The 26,051-nt window shown below is 40.8% G+C and overlaps 1 protein-coding gene, 2 long non-coding RNA genes and 1 pseudogene across 3 annotated transcripts; 2 read left to right on the forward strand and 2 right to left on the reverse strand.

The window, feature by feature from the left end:
- The first annotated feature begins 2,320 nt into the window (after positions 1-2,320).
- Positions 2,321-5,930, forward strand: LOC125298475. Its single transcript, XR_007194211.1, has 3 exons — positions 2,321-2,728; positions 5,173-5,268; positions 5,524-5,930. It is a non-coding gene; the product is annotated as an uncharacterized LOC125298475 (long non-coding RNA).
- On the reverse strand, positions 5,667-7,219 carry LOC125298471. Its single transcript, XR_007194207.1, has 3 exons — positions 7,177-7,219; positions 6,035-6,181; positions 5,667-5,807 (listed from the first exon to the last, which is right to left on the reverse strand). It is a non-coding gene; the product is annotated as an uncharacterized LOC125298471 (long non-coding RNA).
- Positions 7,220-18,495: 11,276 nt separating this feature from the next.
- On the forward strand, positions 18,496-20,177 carry LOC125298241 (GTPase IMAP family member 7-like). The gene is made up of 2 exons (XM_048248947.1): positions 18,496-18,517; positions 19,195-20,177. The coding sequence occupies exons 1-2, from the start codon at positions 18,496-18,498 to the stop codon at positions 20,175-20,177; spliced, it is 1,005 nt and encodes a 334-aa protein (XP_048104904.1).
- Positions 20,178-24,527: 4,350 nt separating this feature from the next.
- LOC125298242 lies at positions 24,528-25,753 on the reverse strand (annotated as a pseudogene).
- Between the last annotated feature and the right edge of the window lie 298 nt (positions 25,754-26,051).

Raw genomic sequence — 26,051 nt, forward strand, 5'->3', positions numbered from 1 at the left:
GGGTCCGCGAATAGAAGACCCAACACTTCATTTCAGGTAAACTTTTTTGATGCCATTAGACGATAATCTAATGCAAATACTCGCTGACGTTGACAATATCGCTCTGACAAAGTGGCTCACACGCACACCAGCTCCGGTATTTCACGCACTGATTCAATGCGCTGTAGCTAGAAAGTTTTGTTTAAAGCATGCCGTTTTTTCGACTCGGGGATGACGTATGACATGTCTGCCATCTAGTGGAGTGGAGGTCGAACGAAATATGACACCCTATTTGGCTAAATCGGCCGTTTTATTCAGTACTGCATCTTGTCGAGTAAACTCGACCGTGGCGCCTAGAGGGTTAACTTTATTGTAGTGAAAATGAGGACTCTGAGTCAAGATGAAATCGTCACACTAGTGACAAACCATTTCACCTCTGAGCGAATTGAAGCTTCCAAGAAAGTTTTGTTCGAGGTCTGTACCAAGACGACACAGCGGTTGGTCTCGCATAAAGGAGCACAAAAGGACATTAACAACGTGAAGTTGTGCTTGAAAGTACTCAATGAATGTGGAGGCAATATTCCTAAATTCGTCTCACACTTCCTGGATGAACTGCCTCCTGTCTCGTTTAATAGCATTGATGTGTCGGTGCTGATGGGGAAAATGCTGCAAATCGACAACGACATTGCTGGCATGAAGAAACTCATGGAAGCGCAAGTAGTCGCCTGCGAGAGTTTACGCTCGGTGACCGAAGCCCTGGATAATAGGCTGGTCGCGGTGGAGAGGCCCAGCGGCCTCCCTGGCAGGTGACTGCCGGGGAGACTTGTGCTCCTGATTGCAATATGGAGAACCTACGCCGGATTCCTAGCAGGAGTGTCAGTGCAGCTGCTAGCGTGAAAGTGGATCACCCTGAAGGGCGGTTGGCTACCGAGTTGGCTGAGGCTAACGCTTCAAGGGAGAACCCCACTGTCACTGCTCTTGAAGATCAAGCACAGTCTCCCTCGTGGAACCGTGTCGTGAGAGAGGGGAGGCGATGGAAGGTTTGATCCGAGCCTTGAAGCAAGTACACTCAGTAACTATCTTAAAGGCAAACTTGGGCGAGAAGTTGAGTGTCGGAAGATAGAGGCTGCACAAGGAAGATTCAGTTCTTTCCAGGTCACCGCGGAATGTAAGGAGGTGGCAGAAATGTATGACCCCCAACTCTGGCCCACGGGCTCGTTTGTCCGGCGCTATTACGAGGCACGTCAATCGAGAGGGCTTGGTGCTTCGGTGCCAAAGACGGTACCCACAGTTACCAACTGCTCTGCGATCAGTGAGTCGGTGGCGAAGGAGCAGGCCGTAACGGAATTAACGCCAAAACATTCATGAGGATCACTTCTTATAATTCGCGAGGACTACGGATTGGACATAGCGATGCGGATAAGGCAAGGAATACCAATGTTAACTTGTTGTTAGACGAGTGTGACATTCTCTGTCTTTAAGAGACTTGGCTTCCCAAGCAAGATCTGGGTAAGCTAAACGTTCTGAATAAAGACTTCCACGGTTCCGGTGAGTCCACCGCAGACCTCAGCACAAAGATTGTGCGAGGAAGAATACCAGGGGGTGTTGCAACATTATGGAATAAGAAATATGACCCTATAGTGTCTGTGACGAGAATGAATGTGGACTGGGCTATTGACCTTGAGATTAACTTTGATGATAAGAGGATGGTTATCATAAACATTTATATGCCCTACGAATCCAACCAGTCAGAGGATGAATTTTTAAGCAGATTAGCTTTCTTGCGCTCATTTATTGAGGACTATGATTCTATGTGTGTATATTATTGGGGATTTTAATGCTGATCTATCAGACAATAATAATACTATTTGCTATTTGTTCTGTAATGAAAATAAATTGTTTTTAACTAGTCAGCTGTTGTTGCCTAACAGCAGTTTTACATATGTCAGTGATGCCTGGCAGACTACTTCCTGGCTCGACCATTTAATGTGTACTGCAGATGCTCATTCCTCTATTGTAGATATGGTGATAAAGTATGACATGGCTATTTCTGACCATACAGTGGGCATCACTTTCAAATGGCCACTTCAGTCGCGCATTACGAGGCGTGAAAGGGGTCATAGAATGCAAAACCGAGTTTACTTTGTCATAGATGAATAGTGATAGTTCAGTGGGTGAAATGGACCCCACCGACACCTCCTTCCTATGCAAATCTCACACCAAACTCCCCGCCATAAAACGGGCTTAATCCAACGAAGCTGCGAAGTTTACTTAAACTCGCGAGGTGGTACCTTATTTGGCTCTGGCCTGTACATTTGTCACTTCAAAATTTACATACAGACCAGCCCACTGGTGCTCTGAGCCCAGGAACGTGAATGGAGAGCGAAGATGAGACAAACACTAGTTTAGCTGCCTGCTCGTTTACTTCCACAGGAATTATAAAGCAGACAATTCTTCAAGGATATCGAAAATGAGCCACGGTCGTAAATGCAATGTTCCAGGCTGAAACTTAGGCTACAAATAAAGCTGAGACTTTCCAGAGTCTTCCCAAGGATTCAAAAGTTCGAGGGGCATGGATAATGTTTTTCTACCAGAAGATCCCTGCAAAGTTTGACACTCTGTTATTAATTTGCAAAACATTTCACCGAAGGCAGTTTTCAAAACCTTGTACAGTTAAGCAGGATTTGCTAAGCTGCTGTTACTGAAACGAGGGGCTGTTCTGACCATAAGGTCATCACAACCGCATGCTGTAAGTATTATTTTGTCGCTAAGCAGTTATTAACCATGCTAACGTGTATCTAGCAAGTAGAATGTGTGATTTAGTTCATTGGCAAGGCTATTTCATTTTCCTGTGTGTCATTCGGATAAAACATGTGTTGTCATGTTAACCTACATTTTACTATGCATGTTTGTCGAGATCTCTGACAGGTTATGTTCTCAGCAAGATACCTAACTGAAGCTGAGTAACACGATAGTTTGGTTGCTAAGCTGTAATATAACCCATACCCATATAACACATACGTTTTTGACGTCAGAAGTGGAAACAACTTCACGTTATCAATTCAAAATATAGCTGCAAGCAGCAATGTGGGGGCCAAGCAGTGCGCTATAGCAGGAATGGCATTGCCATGCCATGAGCGAGCACTCACAGCAAGTTTGATTGCAATTGGATAAAGAATGGCTGAGAAATAAGCTCATTTACTTTGTTACAGCGCCCCTAGAGGACAAATTACACCAATGTCCTTGTGCGTTCTCACAATCAGCTACCATGTCCCTCTACCAAGTTTGGACTTCATACAACAAAGTGTTGCTGAGATGTGAGCTCACTTTCTTTATTACAGCACCCCTAGAGGTCAAATGAGACCACTTTCCTTGCATGTCCTCACAATCAGCTAATATGTCCATGTATCAAGTTTGGACTTCATACAAACGAAGCGTTGCTGAGATATGAGCCCACTTCTTGTATTACAGCGCCCCCTATAGAGCCCAAATGATGCCAATTTCCTACTGTGTCCTCACAATGAGGTACCAAGTCCCTGTACCAAGTTTGGACTTCATACATCAAAGCTTTGCTAAGATAGGAGCTCACTTCCTGTATTGCAGCGCCCCCTATAGAGGCCAAATGATTCCAATTTCCTAGTGCGTCATCATAATCAGGTAACAGGTCCTTATACCAAGTTTAGACTTTTTACACCGAAGCGTTGCTGAGATACAAGCTCACTTCCTGTATTACAGCGCCCCCTATAGAGGCCACATGATGCCAATTTCGTAGTGCGTCCTCACAATCAGATACCAAGTCCCTGTACCAAGTTTGGACTTCATACATTAAAGCATAGCCGAGATGTTAGCCCACTTCCTGTTAGGCGGCATCGTCGCCATGTGTGATTGGCTGTCACGGGCAAATAAACTTGAAATTAAAAAATCTGACAAGTATCGTTTGTGCGGCTCGGTCTGAAGATCATCTCCGCCAAGTTCTGTGAAAATCGGATGAAATTTGTAACCGCTGAAACTTTTCGTAGTGTTTGGACCAAATCCAATATGGCGGAGGTCCAATATGGTGGAAAGTGACGGGATAGGAGTCGATGAACTCGGGATGGTCCAAGGACACAGACGCTACCTCAATTGTGAAATCAGACAAAAGAGTCAAGGATCACGCGCATGAACGCATGTCCAGCATTGAACTGGTGGTGGCGCTAGAGTGTTCAATGTATATGCATAAAAATTGCTGTGAGTGATTGGGACAGTGTCCTGACTAATCGTGACGAAGTTTTGTTATGTTAACTCAAAGCCACAGAGATGTTAGTCCACTTCCTGTTTGGCGGCTTCATCACCATATTTGATTGGCCGTCACGGGCAAACAAAAATGAAATTGAAAAATCTGACAAGTATCGTTTGTGCGGCTCGGGCAGAAGATCATCTCCGCCAAGTTCTGTGAAAATCGGATGAAATTTGTAACCGCTGAAACTTTTCGTAGAGTTTGGACTAAATCCAATATGGTGGAGGTCCAATATGGCAGAAAGTGACGTAATAGGGGTCATTGAACTTAGGTCGGTCCAGGGATTCCAACGGTGCCTGAAACGTGAAAATCGGACGCACCGTTCAATGGTCACATGCGTGAATGCAATCCAGGTTCGACCCATTGGTGGCGCTAGAGTGTTGGGCATAGAGTTCTGGAAATTGGTGAGAGTGATCATGGGACAGTGCTGAATCAGTGTGCCAAATTTCATAACTTTAGGCCAGATTTTGACCTGTTGGTGGCGCTAGATGGCTGGGTTTAGAGGTCCGTAAATGAGAATGTCAATGGTCAGTGGAGTGGTCAGTGGAGTGTCCCGAAACTTTCTGCCAAAAAATCTGCACTTTTTAGCCAGGCGTTCTTTGGGCTGCCATAGACTCCAATGGCAGATAAATAATAATAGGAAAAGCTAGTAACTCAATGGGTGCCTTCGCTGCTTGGCCCCCAATGATATTTAGTCGATATGTTGAAAACCGTGTTGTCTAGATACAATGGATTTATTTGCACGTTCTTATTTTAGAACATTACAAGAACGGCAGCATGCCAAACAGATGCCCCAAGTGTGGCATCTTGCGGGGCTTAGAATATTAGCAAATGCTTTTGCTGTGAGTTAACAGCTTGGTGTGTGCATGCAAACGTGACTTTCACTTGTGTTACACCATTTCTGTTGTTTGGTTTAGGTTTTATCTAGCAGCCATGCACTTAAATGAGAATGCTGAGTCCCCACAACAGAAGACAGCCAAGGAGAAACTATGTACAGACTTGCCAAACAATTTGTAAGTTTAATAAAATATGTTTTTATTACAAACAACAAATCAAAATGTGCAACAGTATAGACACTAAAAAGAACTTATCGATTCACACACAACAGGCTGTCTTAGACCTGATGCTACTGGTGTCAAAATAATCATCAGTACTGTAAACAAAGCACAATGTTCAGGGCCATACAATTTGTTTATTGTAAAGTATACAGCCTACAATGCACTGTATTACAGTATCCAATATAAGTCCTCTTTCTTGTCCTCTTCGAGATCATCAAAGACCCTCTTCCTTATTGGGATGTCGTCCAGCGGATTCCTGTGCCCCAGAACTTGTGTGCTCAGCTTGACAGACCTTCCATGGAGGATGCTGTTGCTGAACATGTGTCACGGTTAAGTCGAAAAGGGGTCTGAATCCAACGTACTGCCCTGAAGTATCCGGAAGCTCCCTCCATATGCGTAGCACCACACACAAGGGGATCATGACACGGACGCTTCTTCTAAGGAAACCCCAGCTCCTGCTCACAAAAGACCTGTAGGCCAAGTCACTTCATTGCCTGCAACGAGAACAGGGTGGAAAAGCAAATTTTTTTACTATTTATTTTTTAATATTTTACATCAGAGTATCACTGGACGATTGTTGAAAAAAATAAATAAAGTTTATCATTTTGTGGTGTTGATCAAACTGTTTTTGCAATATGCTGAACCAATAATGAATGTATTGGTTAAAAATATTTTATTTTCTATACTGTAACTGCTAACACTTGTATCAGATTGTCCTCACCTTTCCATTCCTCTGATTCTCAAACGGCCATGGTCAGCTCTGTAAATATTCATTGCATTTTGCAAAGAATATAGAGGCACAACGGATTGAGGCCATAATGGTCATTCAGGTCAGCTCCTCAGGAACCTGGGTCATTCTTTTAATAACCTGTAAAAACAAACATAATTTCCCTGCTGTTATTTCGTAATTTTGAATGAGCAGGTAGCACAAAGTAGCAAATGTCTCCAGTTTTAGTTACCAGAGTTGTAAGTAGGCTACTACATGGAAAGAAGGTAATAATCTCAATCAGATGTCAGCAGGATAGTTACAAGATTACATTACACTGACTGTACCTACTGTATTTTAAACAATGATATTTATAGGATTGTTGATTATTGTACTCCACTCCATTGTAGCCTACTATGTAAATTGCCCCTTGGGGATAAATAAGTGTTTTTGAATTGACACAAATTGGCCTAGTAATATTTTCGTTGACCTCGTTTCACTTCAACCATAGGCTACAAACTGCACAGAGCTCCTGCCCAGCTAACGGGATGTCCCGTTGTAAGATCATACATTACTACATGGAAAGAACGTAAAAATCTCGATAATCAGATGACTTAATCAGCAGGATAGTAGTTACACGAGTATATTAGACCTACTGACGTTACAAACGTAATATTTTCATTGACGCGAGCAGTAGGCTACTCATTTCACTTCAGACATAACATTATAGCCTACGAACTGCACAGAGCTCCTGCCCAGCTAACTGGACGTCCTGTTGTAAGATCGCATACAACTACAATAATGTATGTAACTCCTAATCAGATGACCTATTCACCAGGAGAATATACTTACTGACTAAAACGAATACTTTCCTTGCAAGCAGCACTCCTTTCACTACAGCATAGCCTGAACTGCACACGACGGGCTACAAACTTTTCAGCTAGTTTCTAACTGGACATCTTGACAAAAATAAGTAAGTAAGGTAAGTTGTAAAACATTTGTTTGTGTGCAAATTAATAACTTCTGTTGCTTACAATGCTGAAAACGAACCTAATGCAATGTTTAGCTTAGTCTACGACACTAACGTGCGAGTATTACAGCTAGCTAACTGGGCTACGTGTTGCAAACTCAAGTAGCAGCTAAATGACAAAACTTACCACTCTGAAGTAGTCATTTCCAATCTATGGGCGACTGGTTGCTTCTCTATTTGAGATTCTTCCTGTGATTCAGGCTCAAATATGCTGTTCAACACCTATGTCTCCATAGTATTTCCACCTTGGCTGTTTCAGTGAGTGCTGTCGGCCATGTTTGCGTCTTTGCTCCGGAGCTTCGCTCGTTGTAAACCAACCAATCAGCACGCAGGTCATTTAAATATTCATGAGCATACCATAAAAGGAAGAAAACCTCTCGTTTCATTCTAGGGCTTTTTGCCAGGCTTGCATTAGGGCGCATAGAACAGCAAATATGACATTTTCAGCCCAACCAATGTTACACACCCTATTCAGAGACCTTAAGGACCAGCACAAAATACCCTATATCATCATTCTATCACCCCTTTAACAAAATGTTCTCCCCAACACAGAAAAAAATCTGATGTATTTTACTAAATTAATGTAAAACCAATTATGTGAATGGGTTACACATTTATTATGAAGCTCTCGTTAGGTCACTGAAGGCAACTGAAAAACTAGATGTACCGCAGAGCGGTACAAAATATGACCGCCGCCCAGTCCAGCACATTTTTCCCAGAAAAATAAGTCACGATTGTCAAATTGTGTTAATTTTTCTACTTTGTTGTTTTGTGTGTGTTTTTTTGTGTGTGAGTGTGTGTGTGTGTTTGTGTATGTAGGTGTGTTTGTATGTGTGGGTGCATGTGTGTGTGTGTGTATGTGTGTTTATGTGTTTGTGTGCGTGTTTGTGCGTGTCGTGTGTGTGCATGTATGTGTGTGTTTTGTGTGTGTGTGTGTGTATGTGTGTGTGTGTGTGCGTGTGTGCGCATGTGTGTGTGTCTTTATGTATGTGTGCATAAATAAAGCAAATCAGGGAACCACCTACTCTTTGCGATAAGTGGCATGGGATCTTTAACAACCATGGTGAGTCAGGACCTCAATTTAACATTCAAGCAAAGGAAAACATCTCCTACAGTACAGTGTCCCTGTCACTGCAATAGGACATTGGGATTGATATTTGTTTGGTGGCTTTTGGCCACAGGGAAGAGTGCCACCTACTGGCCAGCCACCAACACCGCTTCCAGCAGAAACGTACTCGAGGTTTCTTATCCAAGTACTAACTAAGCCTGCTTAGCTTCAGTAATTCAGCAAAGTTAGGGTATCTGCTGGTCTGGCTGCTGGCTAAAAACAAAAGGTGAAAGGCATAACTGTCTCACTGAATTGCATCATGCACACTCAATTCTCACTGGTATCTGCTAGACAACAAGTACCAAAACATGATTAGTTCATAGATTTCACATGTACAATACATGTTATACAACCTCACCCCATCTTGCCTGTTCATAATTCTGAGAAACTATTGAATTGTCTGCATGTGTGCGTGTAGGTGTTTATGTTTGTGTGTGTGTGTGTGTGTGTGTGTGTGTGTGTGTGTGTGTGCGTGCATGTGCTTGTGGGTGTGCTTGTGTGTGTGCATGTGCATGCATGCGTACATATGTCTACTGTGTGTGTATGTGTCATACGTATGATTGTGTGAATGTATGTGTGTGTGAGTATCTGTTTATGCACATGTGTGCATATGGAATGGGTTAACATGACCCCTGGAGGCAAACATACACAAAAATTGGTCATCTTAGGCCCTACTGTTCTCAAGATATTCACAGAAAACTATGTTGGTGCACAGTCACTGAATGTACACATAAATTAATGTATTGTATGGCCCCCCATGAACGAAAGTCCACGAAACTTGGCATGCATTCGGAGGGTGTCATAATGATCCTACACTTTCAATGTTGTGCAGTTTTGACCATGTCAGCCAGAGATATTGTGATTACAACACCTAATATTTTGCTTTTTAATTTTTAACTAGGTGGCGCTATACATGAAATAAGTGGTAATGGGATGGGTTGACATGGCCCCTTAAGACCAACATACAAAAAAGGTGGTCCTCCAAGGCCCTACGGTTCTCGAGATATTCACAGAAAACTGTGTCCGGCCACCTACAGGCCAGTTGGTGTACAGTAACATAAATTCATTTATTGTATGGCCCCCTATTAACAGAATTCCACGAAACTTGGCGTGCATTCAGAGGGTGACATAATGATCCTACACTTCCAATTTCGTGCAGTTTTGATCATGTTAGGTCACAGATACCTGCGATTACAACACCTCATTTTTACTTTTTTGTTTTTAACTAGGTGGCGCTATATGAAATGAGTGGTTATGGAATGGGTTGACATGGCCCCTTAAGATCAACATACCAAAAAACGGTGGTCCTCCGAAACCCTACGGTTCTCGATATATATACACAGAAAACTATGTCTGCCCTACCCTCCTTTCGGGGGGTCCAGTCCAGTGGGGGGGCTACAGATCAAAACGAAAAAATGATAGTTCCATGCTATCCATGTGGGGCTACATGCCCACCAAGTTTCGTGTACCCCGGTCTTTCAGTGTCCCGTGAATCCTTGACGGAAATTTGGACATGCGAAAAAGAAAAAAAAAAAAATCTGACTAAACCTATATGTCCGCCGCTTCGCTGCGCGGCAGTCATAATAACTAATTTATGGCAAGGGTTCAATGGCCTGTTCTTCTTCTTCAATGAATTTTTTTAGCAGTTTGCAAACAGAGTGCATTACCACCACCATCTGCTGGACAGAGGTGTAATGGCAAGTGTACCCCTCAGCCTTGTAATGGCTGCTGGGTGAATATGGTGAATTGCGTGCAGTGAGATTTTCAAATGCATGCTTGGTGCCGCCCCTCGAGTTGGGCCAGTTTCAATATTCATGGCCAGACCCTTAATCTTTCTAGATTTCCAGGGTCTGGATTTCCAGGCTAGTCTGACGTAAGTCTATGTGAAAGAATTGTATCAGCTATAATGTACTGTACGTTGAAGTACCAATGGAGATTAAGTTTGCCTTGCCTTCTGGCTGCAATCTCGTTGACTGTGGGAAAAACATTGCAGAGTAACAATGACTTTGATATATGGTAGGCTACTGATAGGGATTTGTGACAAAAGAGACCACAGAATTTGTTTTAGGATTAAGTATGTTAAGTAAAACTACAGTTTTAGAAAATGTTTGGATAAAAACGCACAGAAAAATAAAGAGGTGTTGAAAACTCACTTGCAAACGAGATTCCAGAGAGTAGAAGAAGAGCTGGTGAGGGTGAGTCCATGTCTTATGACGGAGTCTCCAAAGGCATCACCGGTGGCCATCTTGTCACAGACAAGCTATCTGGTGGGCTCTGTGGTACCTGATGACTCTTCTTCTACTAAAGGCAGAACAATGCCCCCAGGCTATAACAATGACACCTTCATACCGCCACCTACTGGACTGCTACACAGGAGTGTGTAAAAAGGACGTTGGCAAGTGACACATTAAATCATAAAACAATAGCAAAACCACCCCCTTCAAAAAAAAGGAAAAAAACTAAATTCTTCTACTTAAACCAGTATCATCAAGATACATAATGAAATACTTGCTTCTTTGTCCCTGCATTCCTTGCTCCTGTAACATATTATAAATGTCATTTTCTGCATCCGAATCTTTCCATTTCTGTCTGAGTTGGTAAAATTTCTTACAACTAAATAAAAACAACAATTGCTAAAACAAAAACACATTTTTTGAAACCTGCCACCCTTTTCTCAAAACTGTGAACACAAACCCCAAATCTCAAACTACATTCACAAAACCTCTGCCAACCTCTGCAAAAATGAACAATTGCCTCAAAACATTTGTACCTGCTCAAAATCAAACAGTCTTCAGATCATTCTCAAAGCAGTCAACATGAAAACACTACTGAGCAATCAATACACACTACATCAAAAAAAAAATAGACAACATATCAGGGCAGCTCGTATAACTCCAGGATGAATTTCATTGTTTACAATACAGTAAATCCAGTAAAAGTCAAAAGAATTCATAACTCAGTGGATTCAACGTTCACTGTAAATCCAGTAAAAATAAAGTATTATAGGACAATTCCGGTTTTTAGCACTTTAAAGCCCTTTTCTGGTTTGTTTTGGATAAACTAGAGTGGTGGACACCGAAATTTTGATGATTGGTCCTGTCTTGACTTTTCTGACTCGTTTTGAATTGCCTTTGACTGCGAACAGGCATACTATAGGCTACTCAAACATGTCCTAAAACAACCCTTAACGTTCGTTTTCAAAACTGTGCAACACACCGAGTGGTTGGGGGTTAGGGGTTTGTATTGGCAGTTTTGAGAAAAGGGTGGAAAGTTAAAAACAAAATGGCATTTCAGACATTTCAGTACTGCAAATGGGAAGTACATTGCAGCCTACAATGTACTCTGAATGCCTCACTTTGTTTGGAATCTGCATTGTTCAGTATAACCTTTTTACACTTGTCACATCATTTGAAACAAGTGTGATCAATGTTGAATCGTGTTTAACGTATGGCAACATGTTTACCATAATGCATCGCATGTTTTATTGCATGAGAATGTGCTTAGAGTTTTGCAAAGTTCTGCAAGTTCTGTTTTATATGTAAAAACTGTTTAAACCAATCAAAGTGAGACTCGGCTCCTAGTCATTGCTACATATCCTGGCTTGGCCATAATGAAATGATAACCATACAGCGCTAGGTCAAGCCTCGCTTTATCACTTATTTTGGGTTTTCTTAATTCTGCTTTTGTGAATTACCACTGTCAATTTGTTGTGCAGCTGGCGCGTGCCGAGACCACTGTGTTGAATATACTTCCCTTGAAGAGGTAATGAGTTTCTTCTCTCTGCTGTGTTGACGGGATCGGTTCCTCTGTGGCTGCTGTCCTTCCCAAGCTAGCTCTGCAAATTTTCAGCGGGGAGTTCCTCAACTGGGCTTGTTAGATTACTGTGTAAGATTACTTCCTCCTCTGTTTGGTTTCTATGACCTCCAGAGGTGGTGTGAGTATGAGTTTTGACTGACGAGCCTAGCAATCTGTCTGATGTCTGCTTGAATTGACACTACTAGAGCCATTCTGTCGGGAGTAGCCTAATCTATGTGTTCGCCAGATATTGTGGGGGAAAGGGGTAAATATGATTATTGTCTTTCTCTTTTCGGTCTTCGGGGACAAAGACTCTTGGGGGGGGGGGGGGGGGATGTGACAGAGCGCAGTGCGTCTGTCACTGGCAAAGGCGGCTTTCCCGCCGCAACGTGAACAATGACTTTACAAACATTTGCACAAAGACTGCGCTATTAAATCATGTTGCGATGTTGATTTGTTTGATAACATGTTGTGAATGGTACAGACCTGAATGCGTGTCAAGACGGGGGTTAAGTTAACACTAGAAATTGGTTTTAAGTTAAACATACAGGGAATCAAAGCCGCGATATGCGGTATAGAGGTTGAAGCATATCTATTTATCAGTAATCTAAGCGTTCTCTAAAAGTACGCATTATAACATCAATGCTTACTAGCTGGGAGATGGAAGTGCTTTGTCCGAGTGTATGTATGATTGTGTGTATGTACTTGCCTGTTCTTGGTGCTTCAGTTGCTTTCCGGGTACAGGGGAGCAAACTGGAGTATTGGGCAAGGGACACTTTTCATGCGATCTTTGCGCCCAGGCGATGGGATTTTTATTGGCGCAGGTGTGTTTAGAGTGGTAATATTATTTGGTGCTTAGTGAGGTTTATTATGGCATTGTATGGAAATAACATGAACGATTGTTAGTAATGTGTATTGCCTATGTCATGTGTTAACCAAAATGTGGTGAATTTGAATTAATTGATTTGTTGCTATGCATGGTTTAGTCCAGTGTTTTAAATGGTGTCTGCATAGTGCAGTCAGGAGTGAAGATTCCTCCTCAGTAGTGGGAGGTCCTGCTGAAAGGCCTCTGAGGTAGGCATAGACCCTAGTGGGCATTGTCCCGGTGTTTGTTTTCCTTTTTGTATCAGTGTTTTGTTTTGTTTTGTTTGTCATAACCTGCCGGTAGCCTAAAAATAACAATAAAAGAAAAACAAAGCCTCTTTGGATACAATCTGCTGCATTTATCCATCATTCAGTCCTGACCAGTCCATCCGCTCGGGCGCACTCCGTTACACTCTTCCATCACCATTCCACCACATGCAAAACCTAAATGTAATATTTGTACTTGTGGCTCTGGACTTGATCTTCATGTGTTTTCAAACCAAACATTTAGGGAGACTTCATAATGGTAGCTTACTCCAAGATATCTCTGGGGAGATTGGCCCTTGTAATATAATTGACAGGCTGTATCAGTTGTTTGGATAAAAGTGTCTGCTAAATGAATAAATGTAAATGTAAATGGTTTAAGAGATGACAATGTCACTGTAGTCACATGTAAACAGTTTCTGAGAATGCTGTCTGTGACATCTGTCGCACAACGTGTGTTAAAACAAGACCTGAATGTACTGTGAGGGCTACAAATAACAGAAGCATATGTGACATTTGTCAGGCAGCCAGACAAGGATGGAGAGGGGATGGGGCCCCATACCACAGTGGTTTCCTGTGTTGAGGCCAGAGTCTGATTTTTTTTCTAATTGTGAAGGATAACTTTCCCTAGGATTAGAACTGAAATTAAACTTGTTTAATATGTATATTTACCAAGCCGTGGGAATGATGTTTGGTCCATGTGTTTTAAATGTCCCATTGTCATTGAACATTGTCAGCCATATGAATACAGTCAATTACAAATTGGATCGAAATGTCACTGTTGGTTCATCTGGAGTTTTTTCACAGGACGGAACAAATTGTGCATGACAGCCTCCTTACATTTTGTTATTACATAATTTACTCTAAATGTTATAGGGGTGAGTGATGGTCTTGGAGCAGCCATAATTTGTAACAGTGTTGATTTCCTTAGATATCATTAATACAAATATGTAAGTCACAAGTAGACAGTCTCTGATGACATTTCCTGACAGTGTCACTGGAGTCACATGCAAACAGTTTCTGACAATGCTTTACGTCAGTGTTTCTCAAAGTGTGGTCCGGGGACCACTGGTGGTCCGCAAGCTATCCCAAGTGGTCCGTGAGTAGACGTGGTAAAATATAATATAGATGAGTTGTTTGCAATATTGAACCAAGTTGTATGTAAATCCAAACATTTCTGAAACACTGCCTATGTACACAACATAAATGAAAACAAGACCTGATTGTATTTTACATGTAATAGAGAAAGCTATTGGCAAAAAAAGAAAAGAAGTAAGAAAGAACAGGGAGGAGAAGTGATATGTTTAGACAATTTATCAGCATGGGAGACATGTAGGTTAAACCTGAGCTTGTCTCTCATAATAATATGAATCTGAAGCACCAAAACTATGGTGACAAATATAGATGTGCACAGTAAGACAGACTTGGACACAATTGCACACAGAGATCGATAGACGTGTGTGTGTTGTAGATTTGTTTGAGTACTGTCTATCCGCTTTCCTAATCAGATCAGTGTTTAACTGTGTCACAAAACAATAAGCTTTGTTAGACTACTTCTAAAAGTATATGCAGGGCTACACTTAAAAACATTCAGGGCTGAATTCCTGGCAAAATGGCCTGGCCACGCCCATGTTGTAGAGCTATGAGAACCATTTACAGTGCTTTGATTTCAAGTGACGTGGCTAGATTTTGTTAGATAATCAGTTTTTGCAGTGCAGCAATTTCTTTGAAATCACATGAAATCTTACAATGGGGAATGAGTTCCTTGCTATTTAGATAGTTACATAATATACTGTACAAGGAAGTGAACCTTTACTCTGGTGATAAAAGGCTGATGCTGCAGGCAATGGCCACATGCAGCCTCTTTAATAGTCATTGTGTGACACAATCTTCTTCAAAAAGGGAAAGTACTGGTGAGGTTTCTTAACAAGACATATTTTCTCAATGCACTGGCAGTCAAATGTTCTTATTTTTAGGACAAATTTGCTTGTTTTCAGGATAAGTCAAACTCTTCTTAAATTAAGTTATATGATTTTACTAGAAAGCACAAGGTAAGTCTCTTTATACTGAAAACAAACAATACAAAAAAAGTTGTTTGATCTTGATATAGGATTAATAACACTTGATTAGATTTTTATTAGATAAGCAGTTTTTGCATTGCGGTGAGGCAGGATTCAAACCAGGAGAGCACTTTGCCTGAAATGCCCATGTTTGAGAGTATGGATAGTAAGATGCGGTGGTTGACTGTGTCAAAAGCAGCTGATAGGTCAAGCAAGATGACAACTGAGGACTGAGAAGCTGCTCTGGCAGATTTTAAGGCTTCAGTCACAGACAAGAGTCATTTCAGTGAGTGGCTATGGAGCTAAATTTGTCTCAATAATATTTGTACTGTATATGCAAAGAGGGGGATCCACAAATATGTCTTGATTTGCATGTGTGTTTTGATATCTACAAATAAAAAAAATCATATTTGTAACTCGTATATTGATTTTTACAAATATAGATGTGCATTTGTAAATAAAATGCCATTTGTAAAACCGAAAATTTTATTTGTGAAATGTGACTGCATTTGTGGATCACCAGCACACGCATTCTTCGCTTTACAAAGTTACGTGTTTTTGAGACGTTCTTCACACGAAAGTCACACAAATCCACACGTAAATAGGCCTACTTTAATTCACCGGCACACAGAAATCGCAATCCAGTAGACGGCGACATCCACAAATATTTCTTGACTTGCATTCGTGTTTTAACATCCACAAATAAAAAAAATCATATTTGTAACTTGTAAATTTGGTTTTCACAATTATAGATGTGTATTTGTAAATGAAATGGCATTTGTAAAACTGAAAAATGCCTTTGTGGATCACCAGCACACACAGTTTTCGTTTTCACATTTGTGGATCAGCATTTGTGGATGTTTTCACCTACCGGTGAGACATGGCAGGTGAAAACATTGTTTTTTCATGCACTGGTCAATTTCGAGATTTTGAGCTAGTATGTTACTTTAGCATGTATTCTATCACACTACTACAACAAAAAAGTCCGATTTACACATTTAGGTGTTTATTTCATTATATTGTGTCTACTCGCGCCTGTATATTTCTCCTAAATTCAGCAAAAGTTAGCATTCTAACCTTGCATGGACTCCCGCGACCGTGGTCCAAAACATATCATGTGTACTACCGTTGGAAAGCTCTGTTTTTCCTGTATCACGCTATGTGATCCATATATGGAAACTTCCTTTGTATCAGCAACTAATCGCGAAAGTTCAAAGGCGAGTCTAGGCTGAGAACGGAATCTCTTTGGCTTTCAAGGCTGTTTTCTCAAAATGAGTTTCCTCTCACACTCTGAGCTCAAAAACTCCACTTCAGAAGCACGTACATACACCAAACTTTCTAGACTTATGCCTAACTATATGTCGAATATTTCTACAGAGGGGTTTGTTGATATATTATTCCTAGCCTGACTTACATGGCATTTTATGCCTAAAAACATGGAAAAAATCGATTTTTTTAGGGCTAGTGACATCATTTTCTGATTTACAGGATAACAAAAGTAGATATTCATAAATCCCTCTGTAAATGTTTCCCCATCTAATTTCTGAACACAATGAAAACATAATTTTGAACCTGGCTGTATCCAATGCTCAGGTTTCGTGCCTTAAAATGTATGCAAATTAGCGCATATTTAATTAGATAATGCCTAATTTGCATATGTAAACATTAAATTACAGCAAACTTGTAATACATTTTTTTCTCATATTAATGTAAGTAATCAACTGGGGAAGTTTCATAGTGATATCTGCTTGTTAAAAAAATTACCCTATTCACCTGTAGAGTTTCGCCTTAAGTATATTTTTTTGGCCTTTTTATGCCTTTAATGATAGTGAAAGCGGAGAGTGACAGGAAGCGAATGGGAGAGAGAGCATGGGTGGGATCCGGAAATGACCACGGGGCGGGAATCGAACCCGGGTCGCCGGCGTACGGTGCAGGTGGGGCCAGGATCACATATTTTTGAGACAAACTTTGCACAGAGAAGCCACCCAGATCCACAAGTAGCCTGCTGACACTTTCTAATCCAGTAGATGGCAGTGTTGTTCTATGGGACTCATAACCAAAGATTCTTTGCTCATAACACACAGAGCTAGCGAACCTAGTTCTTAAATCTAACAAGTTATACCTTTTACAACAAGCTTTTTGATGGAAAAGTGGTGTTTAATTTCCATAATATTTGTTTAGTAAACGCATAAAACCGTCAGTTTGCAAGCGAAATCAAGAATTACGATCTTTGAGTTTGTTTATAGTTACCTAGCAACCGAGGCTTTAAGTGTTAAAACCAAGGATTCTAGAAAAGAGTTATGAACATCAGACGCTTGAGTGAAATCTCAACCTTAGTGATTGATAGCCTATCTTATGCGCTGTGTTTAAGCAGGCCGTGAACAAAGGGTTAACTTATAGCCTACAGGTAGAAAAAAGAAAAATGGGGATAATATAACGTTAGCTTGCCTGCCAGCTAGCTTATCAGTAGCCTAGGCTATACAGTCTGTACAAATCAAATCACAGAAGTTTGTGAAATTCTGTGATTTGTTTGAGGAATTTTGTCTGAGAAATTCTGTGATTTGTTTGAGATTTGTGTGATTTGTCTGTGAAACTGCCCTTTCTATAGTCTTAGAAAGAAAAGGTAGGAGTGGGAATGTATGATAGTTCTCCACCGTGATGGGAGCAAGAGAAGGCTTTTTAAGCAGTGGAGTTACCTAAACCAGTTTGAATGCAGTTGAAAATGTACCAGAAGCCAGTGAAGTGTTACATGTGCCCTCACATAGCCTATGTAAATGTGCATTCAGTTGGTCTATCACGCCTACTCTCACTGTTTTACAAAATGGCAGGAATGAGGAAACATGATAAGATGATACACACATATCCTGAATTACTTTACCTGGCTTGACTTAGTCAACATATACTCTGGCTGGGTGTTCATGAAAAGTGTCTGTGAAGCTGCTCTGAAGGACTCATCCTTGACTTTGAGAAACGGTGAATGTCTCCTGGCAGGCCAGCAAACTCTTCTTCTTTTTCTGTGAGCTTTTCTTTTTGCAGTTTGCAAACGGAGTGCATTACCACCATCTGCTGGACTGAGGTGCAATGGCACGTGTACCCTGTAGCCTCGTTCTGGCCGCCGGGTGAACAAGGCGAATAGTTGATTTCACATTAACCCAATGATGTTTGATTCTTCCTGGATGATATTGGAAGGTGGAGATTTGTAATGAAATGGCTATTGTGAGTTGATTATTTCTGCATTGGTAAAGACTGTGTCACATTGATAGCCTAGCTGTCTTTTGTTTATTTCGTTTTTGAATAGTGGTGTGTTCTTCGCGCAGATCACAACTGAAAGTCTTGTGATTGTAATCACCAGGTGATGGCAGCAAATGAAACCAGAGGTCAGTTCTAACACACAACAACAACAACAACAACAACACATTGTAGGGGGAACATTACTAACCTCCAACCAAAGCATATTACTGTATGCTCCAGAACGCTCACCAATCTATTATCATTATTTTCACCGCTAGTGCATCATGTAGGAGTTCTCCGTTTTTTTTGTTGTTTTTTTCTGTTGACTTTCTGATTATTTTTTGTCAACGATTCCCGGGACATCTAAACACTGGGGCACATTAAACTTGGTGGTCATGTCACAGAAATTAAGCGATTGCTCTCTGAGGGTTCAGTTCAGGGACTTCTGTCCATTAGGGGCTGTACAATAAATACATTTAACATGTTTAAGGCACCCAGTAACAGTTTTTTGATAACGTTTCCAATATAATTTTGATGACACAATACCCCATAACATCACAAACAGCAAATTTCGTTCATGGTGCCTTTAAACTGTTAGCAAGGAGTGGCAATATAATCCAAAATTTTAACCAAAGGGAAGCATTTTGGATATATTGTTTAGAAGCAATGGAGCACCCAGGTCTTTAATGAAGTTATTAACTTCACTTGATTTCTGTAAATACCTCAGTAGTAGACAGTGTCAGCACTTTGGTCAACTGCAGTTGTTTTAAATGCACTCTATAAATGATAGTGACATTTATTGGCGTTTATGACTGAATTCTAGGAGCATTGCACAGGAGGATCGTGCTGGTGGGGAAGACTGGATCAGGAAAAAGTGCAACAGGAAACACCATACTGGGAAGAAATGCTTTTGAAAGCAACGCTCTACCCAGTCACGTGACTGACGTGTGTGAGAAACACGACGGGGAAGTGCAGGGCAGAGACGTTGCCGTGATCGACACGCCGGGAATCTGTGACAGGAACAAGACGGAGGAGCAGATGAGGAAACTGATGGCCAACTGCATCAAGCTGTCCCTCCCTGGACCACACGTGTTCCTGCTGGTGATCAGACTGGGAGTGAGATTCACAGAAGAGGAAGAAAATGCCGTAAAGTGGGTCCAGGACAACTTTGGACAAGACGCGTCACGTTACACGATTATATTGTTCACCCATGTAGATCAGCTGAAAGGTATAACTGTGGAGGATTGCTTAAAGCATGAGAGTCTTAATAGGATTTACAATAGCTGCGGAGGAAGGTATCTGCCATTCAACAACAGTGATAGAAGTAACAGAGAACAGGTACAGCATCTTCTGGAGAAGATTGACAACATGCTTCAGGTAAATGTAGGAGAGTTTTACACCAACAACATGTACAAGGAGGCTCAGAGAAAGATCAAAGAAGAGGAGGAGAGAAAGAGACAGGAGGAGGAGAGGAAAAAGGAGGAGGAGAGAAGGAGACAGGAGGAGGAGTGGAGACGGCAGGAAGATATACGAAAAGAGGAGGAGAAAAGGAGGTACGAAGATGAAAGAAGACGAGAAGAAGACAGAAGGAGACAAGAGGAGGACAGAAGACGACAGGAGGAGGACAGAAAACGACAGGAAGATGAAAGAAGAAGGGATGAAGAGGAAAGAAGGAGAGAAGAAGAGGAAAGAAGGAGAGTGGAAGAACAGAGAAGAATGCAGGACGAGATCAGGAGACAACAGGGAAACTCGTGCTTCAGGAGATGTTGTCCATGCTTGTACACAGATCCAGAAAGAGAACTATGACATTGTGGCCTATGGCTTACTATGAGCATCACATTTATTTTCAGGAGGAGGAAAAAGGAGGAGGGAGAGAAGGAGACAGGAGGAGGAGTGGAAAAGGCAGGGAAGATATAAATGCAAAATGGGACAAAAAGTGAAGCAGGAGACTGCCATCTTTTTGGTGAAGAGATACAGGAGGAGAAAAAGAGGAGGAGAGAAAGAGACAGGAGGAGGAGAGGAAAAGGAGGAGGAGAGAAAAACAGAGGAGGGTGGAGAAAAAGGAAGAGGAGAAAAGAAGAGGAGAAGGAAGAGAAGAATGCAGGACGAGATCAGGAGACAACAGGGAAACTCGTGCTTCAGGAGATGTTGTCCATGCTTGTACACAGATCCAGAAAGAGAACTATGACATTGTGGCCTATGGCTTACTATGAGCATCACATTTATTTTCAGCATTATTCTTTGTGAATCACTTTGAATGCGATTATATGTTATACTGCATTTCATGTCTCTGGAACAGATTCAGAAAGGCTATAGGTGACTGTTATACTGCATGTCTGTTTACTGTTCAACTATGTAAACATATACATTACTGATGAAGTGGTATTATATAAGGCCTAACAGCTAGAAATGCCACAATGCATTATAAAGCTTGTTTTACATTTATAATGCCACCATTAATCTTGAAGTTATTTTTTCTTCTTGTTATTTTGTAACTGATAATACATATAAATAGGTCACCTGCAGTAGAAAAAAAAGCAAACATTTGAGACCACACGATTAGGGTTCCATTTGAAAACAGATACAACAGCAACACATACTGGTCAATTTGCATTGAGGGTTTGAAAAATGACCTGTCGTGCAACCGGCGTAAGGTGGCGCAAAATGTCCTCCAAAGTGTGAGGGACAGATGATGACCTCTGCAGAGTGGCCGCTATGTTGTATCTATCATAACATTTATACCATACCTGACAGGCATCTGGAACAGTGAAATGGGTATTATTACTCAGGAACGAACAAAACCAAGGCTGCCTAGATAACAATCTGGTCTTTATTAATGTGTTTAAACACACAGTGGTGACTGCGTTCCAGACCATTTCTATTGGATACTTACCGGTAGCTCCTTTACTGTCAGTGTTCAGCAGCAACAGATCTCTATCACTACACACTGTCTCGTTTCTGTACAGCTCGCACAGAAACAAATAACCAGTTACAGCTGTGCTGCAGCATTGTAAGACTTCCAAACAAACAGTAAAGGGCAGTGAAAGGTCATGTCTCTGGAAATAGTTATGCATGGAGAATTACCTACATTGTACTTAATTTAACCGCACCCCAATAGATAATAATAAAAAAAGGGCAAAACATCATCTCATTCACAAAGCCATTACAAAGGCATTGCCTTCATTACCCCATGCAAGGTCACAAATGCTGGATCGGCAACTTATGATACACGTAATAGACATGGCTATAAGAATAATAGAATATAAACAGGCTTGAAAAAACAAAGCAGGGTAGAACATAAAGATACACTTGGCATAAAACTAAGAATAGATACCAGGACAAACATGTCAAAGACTTTTGCAGATTATTAATGTCTACCTTGTGTATGCATTAAACTGCTCAAGGAAGTGAGGGACTTTAGTAACCACCCAGCCAGCTCATGCAAATCATTTCATGTAAATGGCATTAAGCTCACATACTTGAACAGAAGTCACGTGACATCTGTAAACTTGAAAGTCAGAGGTGTCAGAGGACCAACAGTGTCACAGCCTCAGGGAAAACTACTCTTCCTATTTGCAGTTCTTTGTCAGAAAGTCATGCACAGTCATCATGAAAAACAATGGAACATTTATATTGGTGAACATGATCCAATAGTGCTGTGATTGTTATCACAGACTGCCATGAGACTGGGTTAAAAGGACACAGAAAAAAAATAAAACAGAACATCTAAAGTTGTGATAAATTAAATTGAAAGATTCCAGTTAATGAGTATCAGTAATTATTCTAAACAGTGCACATGCCACCAGAGATGGGAAGTAACAAAGTACAAATCCTTAAATACAGTACTTCAGTAGCATTTTCAGGTATCTGTACTTTACTGGAGTATTTATTTTTTACTTTTACTTTATTCCCCTACATTTTCACTTTTTCAAAACTCTCATTAAAAGTATTGTGTTAATGCATTTGAGGCAAGTTACCAATTATCTTTATTTGAGGTCATTGTGTGCTTTCCCATCATCAAGGCTGATTTCAACCTAAATTGATTGGACAATAGCGATACATAAAAATATCGACTTTGCAACTGTAGGGGTGTCACCTGTAGGGAACTTATTAATCAAACTCAATGCTTTATCAGAATGTGTACAGACATCAAAACATATGCTTTGTTTGCTTATCTATCTTCAGGAAAAAATCTGACATTTTCCTGCTAGGCCTATTCGGCCAGCGAGCTTACCACAAACAGAATGTTTGTTATATGCAAGTTCATCCCTGGCTGGTAGTAGGCAACAGGCTTGCTAGATTTTCATTGTTAGGACAATGGTTTCATTTCCTATTTATTTATAGGGACAAAGAAATAGATCGGATCAGATTTAGAACCTTAGCTACCTCAGATTTGGCACCTGGACCATCCAAAATGTTATGTTGGAAAGGGTAGAAAACAGAACCTAACAATTAATACAGTTACATATATTAGCACAAATCAATCAAATCAAGGCTGTAATCATAATCATAATATACTTATTATACATAATTACCCCAAATACCCCCAATATTCAATTATGCTTGTCCCAAATATAAAGACATAAATTGTTATACTACAATAATCTGTCACACATAAGCCTAATTTGCAAAGAGATCATACAAGACTGAAAGCAAACATTCCACATATTAGTGTTGCATAAATGCCATACATATTGTTTTGCCATTGTTTTCAACTATATAATCATGTCTTTTCATGTTGAATTCCAATAGAGGCAGGCAGATTTTTATTTTTAAAGGCCAGTTATTTAATGGATCCAGGATACTATGCATCCTGATAAAGTTCCCTTGGCCTTTGGAATTAAAATAGCCCCAAATCATCGCGTACCCTTCACCATGTTATTTCAGTTGGCCTATTAGCTGGTTTGATTTGCATTGAGCTCAATGAGCATCACACATTTCAAACCTCCTTTCCCAACATTATCTAGCCTACTTTACTGTGGTTACTAAGTTTAAGCTAAATTATATTACAATATTTTTGTTGCATTTACACCCAACATAGGCTATAAAACAGCTTGAAATACCAGTTTAGTTTTTGAGGAACATGGGGGCCCGTCAGGACTGCCTATGTTGGGACCCAGGATCTTGTGCTACGCCCCTGCTGCCCATACTTTATTTCAGAGAAAAAAAAAGATAGAAACGTTGCAGTATAGTTTAGAGCTATAAACTCTAACCTACCCCCATAAACTCAACTTAGAAGAGCAAGTTGGCACATCATGGTTCTACATTATCCCTTACAAAAAGGCAATTTTGTACAACAGCGGACGATTGTATTTGTTGGCACAATTCTCAAGTTTTCAAAGAGGCTTGTCAATGGAAGAAGCCCAGACCGAACTTCCCAATCTCAAAATTTGTGGGCAGGGCTAAGTTCAGGTCTGGTTCCAGGCTAGCAGGGCAGAAGAGCAGAGGGCCATCTCGCCAAGAATACAAACTGTTCTACTCCACCATTTCTGAGCTGAGATCTCACCACACTCAACACACTTAAAAAAAAAAATTGGTTTATCAGTGTGGGGTTATTTTATCAGAGCTATGAAAGTTTATATTCTTTTTTTATTCAATTTATGTTGGTTGAAAACAAGTGGAAAACACTGTTTTTCACAACTAAAAGGACATTACAAAAAGAAAAGTGATATTGTGTTTAATGATTTATGTTTAATAAATGCCGGCTATATATTGTGAGTAAAACTTTACAGGTATTCTGGTATTTGAATTCTACTCCTCTTTGAAAAGTTCCTTAGATAGGCAGCACTTTACATTTTAACAAGTGCAACCTTACATAAACTTGCATAATACATAGCACTGGAATGTGAAGATAACATACAATATCATGCTGTATAAATATTCCATCAAAACATTTCTATGCTATCAGGTGAAATCATTTTGATGCTAGAACCTAATGTGACAGGTGTTCCAGCACATCAATTTCACCTTAATTTATCTGACTAGGCAAGTATAAGATATTATAAGATATTATATGCCATTAGCAAACTGAAAAATGTAATTACCCCAGATACATAAATGAAAAAACTATTAATTGAAGATTAGCCAAAAATGACTTCCTCTCAGGGATGAATTACTGCACGGGCCTACCGGGCCAAGGCCCAGGGGCCCAAGGGGTCAGGAGGCCATGAAGCCCAAACCTTTGCATGGAATCATTGCCTCAATGTCAATACATCAGGATGTACAGTAGGCTATGAATCTGATTGAATTAAAGTATTGGCCATCCCCAAAATGCACCAGAATACAGGGAATCACATTAAACAAATTAAACATTTTAATTAGTGACAATTAGTGGGGGGTCCTTAATAAATCTGGGCCCAGGGGCCTGAAAGTTCATGATCTGTCCATGCTTCCTCTAACACCATTTCTAATACAATGGAAAGAGCATTTATCAGGTTGTGTCCTTGACCTTATTCCATGTACAGTACATGCCAAACTACCTTAGTATCTTGGTTATCAGTGCAGTTGCAGCTCTTCCTGCTGCTTTTACTACATTTGCAGGTCCAACTGCTGTTACTGCTCCAGCTCATAGTGCCACTCCTGCTCTACAGTAGCTCCTAGTGCCACTCCTGCTCCAGCTCCTAATGCTCCAGCTCCTAATGCTCCTAATGCTCCAGCTCCTAATGCTCCTAATGCTCCTAATGCTCCAGCTCCTAATGCTCCTAATGCTCCAGCTCCTAATGCTCCTAATGCTCCAGCTCCTAATGCTCCAGCTCCTAATGCTCCTAATGCTCCTAATGCTCCAGCTCCTAATGCTCCTAATGCTCCAGCTCCTAATGCTCCAGCTCCTAGTAGTGCTACTTTACCTGCTTCTTTAGCCCATGTCATATATCTATCCCAGCTTATTTTTTTCTGAGCCTTCTCATAGATCTCACTGGTATAGTACCCTTTTCCATTCATCTCCACCACGTCCTCTATTTTATCCATTAACTCCTTGACCTGTTTTAAGTTCTCCTCACTGTTCTTATTGATGAACATGTGATATCTACCTCCGCATTGTTCAATAAGAGATGAAAGATCAACATCTTCACTCAGAAAATCTGTCAATGGTCCCTCCAGCGCATCTCTCCATGAGAGAAGAGCACTATAGTGTACTTTAAAGAGTCTTCTCCAAAGTTCTCCTGGATCCACGTCACTGTGTTTTTCTCCTCCTCTGTAAATTTAACATCTAATCTGACAACCAAGAGGAACACATGAGGCCCAGGAAGGGACATTACGACACACTTTTCTATCTCTGATTTTAGCTCGTCTTTGGTCTGTTTTGTATCAAATAATCCTTTTCCACTGACAGAAAACCAGCTCCCTTCCAGTTTGTGAACCAACATTTGAACTGGTTGTAGCATTTCGACCAAAAAAAACACGGTTCTGAACGTGGCACTTTGGTTCGGTGGTTGAACCAGAAAATAGTTGTTTTTTTCCCTGCGAACTGGAGTGGCCGTGTCACTTTACCGTTCAGAGGGGTTAAGCATGAGTTGTCCATCCATATCAACTGTTGCCATGAGTAAACAAAACGAATCAACTTCAATAGATAACTAAAACAGACAGCAAAAAAACACTTAAAAAGATAGAAATAAAGGAAAAGTCCCCCAATTGAGGCGGGGTGCTTGCATTACACTGCAGACGTTGACTAGCATTTTAAAC

The sequence above is a fragment of the Alosa alosa genome, chromosome 7 (genome assembly GCF_017589495.1).
Source record: "Alosa alosa isolate M-15738 ecotype Scorff River chromosome 7, AALO_Geno_1.1, whole genome shotgun sequence".
Classification (NCBI taxonomy): domain Eukaryota; kingdom Metazoa; phylum Chordata; class Actinopteri; order Clupeiformes; family Clupeidae; genus Alosa; species Alosa alosa.

Excerpts from the sequence above, each read along its gene's own strand:
- LOC125298241 (XM_048248947.1), top strand. The coding sequence starts at position 18,496 with ATGGCAGCAAATGAAACCAGAG. Across the intron at positions 18,518-19,194 it reads GGCAGCAAATGAAACCAGAG|GAGCATTGCACAGGAGGATC; the intron begins GTCAGTTCTAAC and ends ACTGAATTCTAG.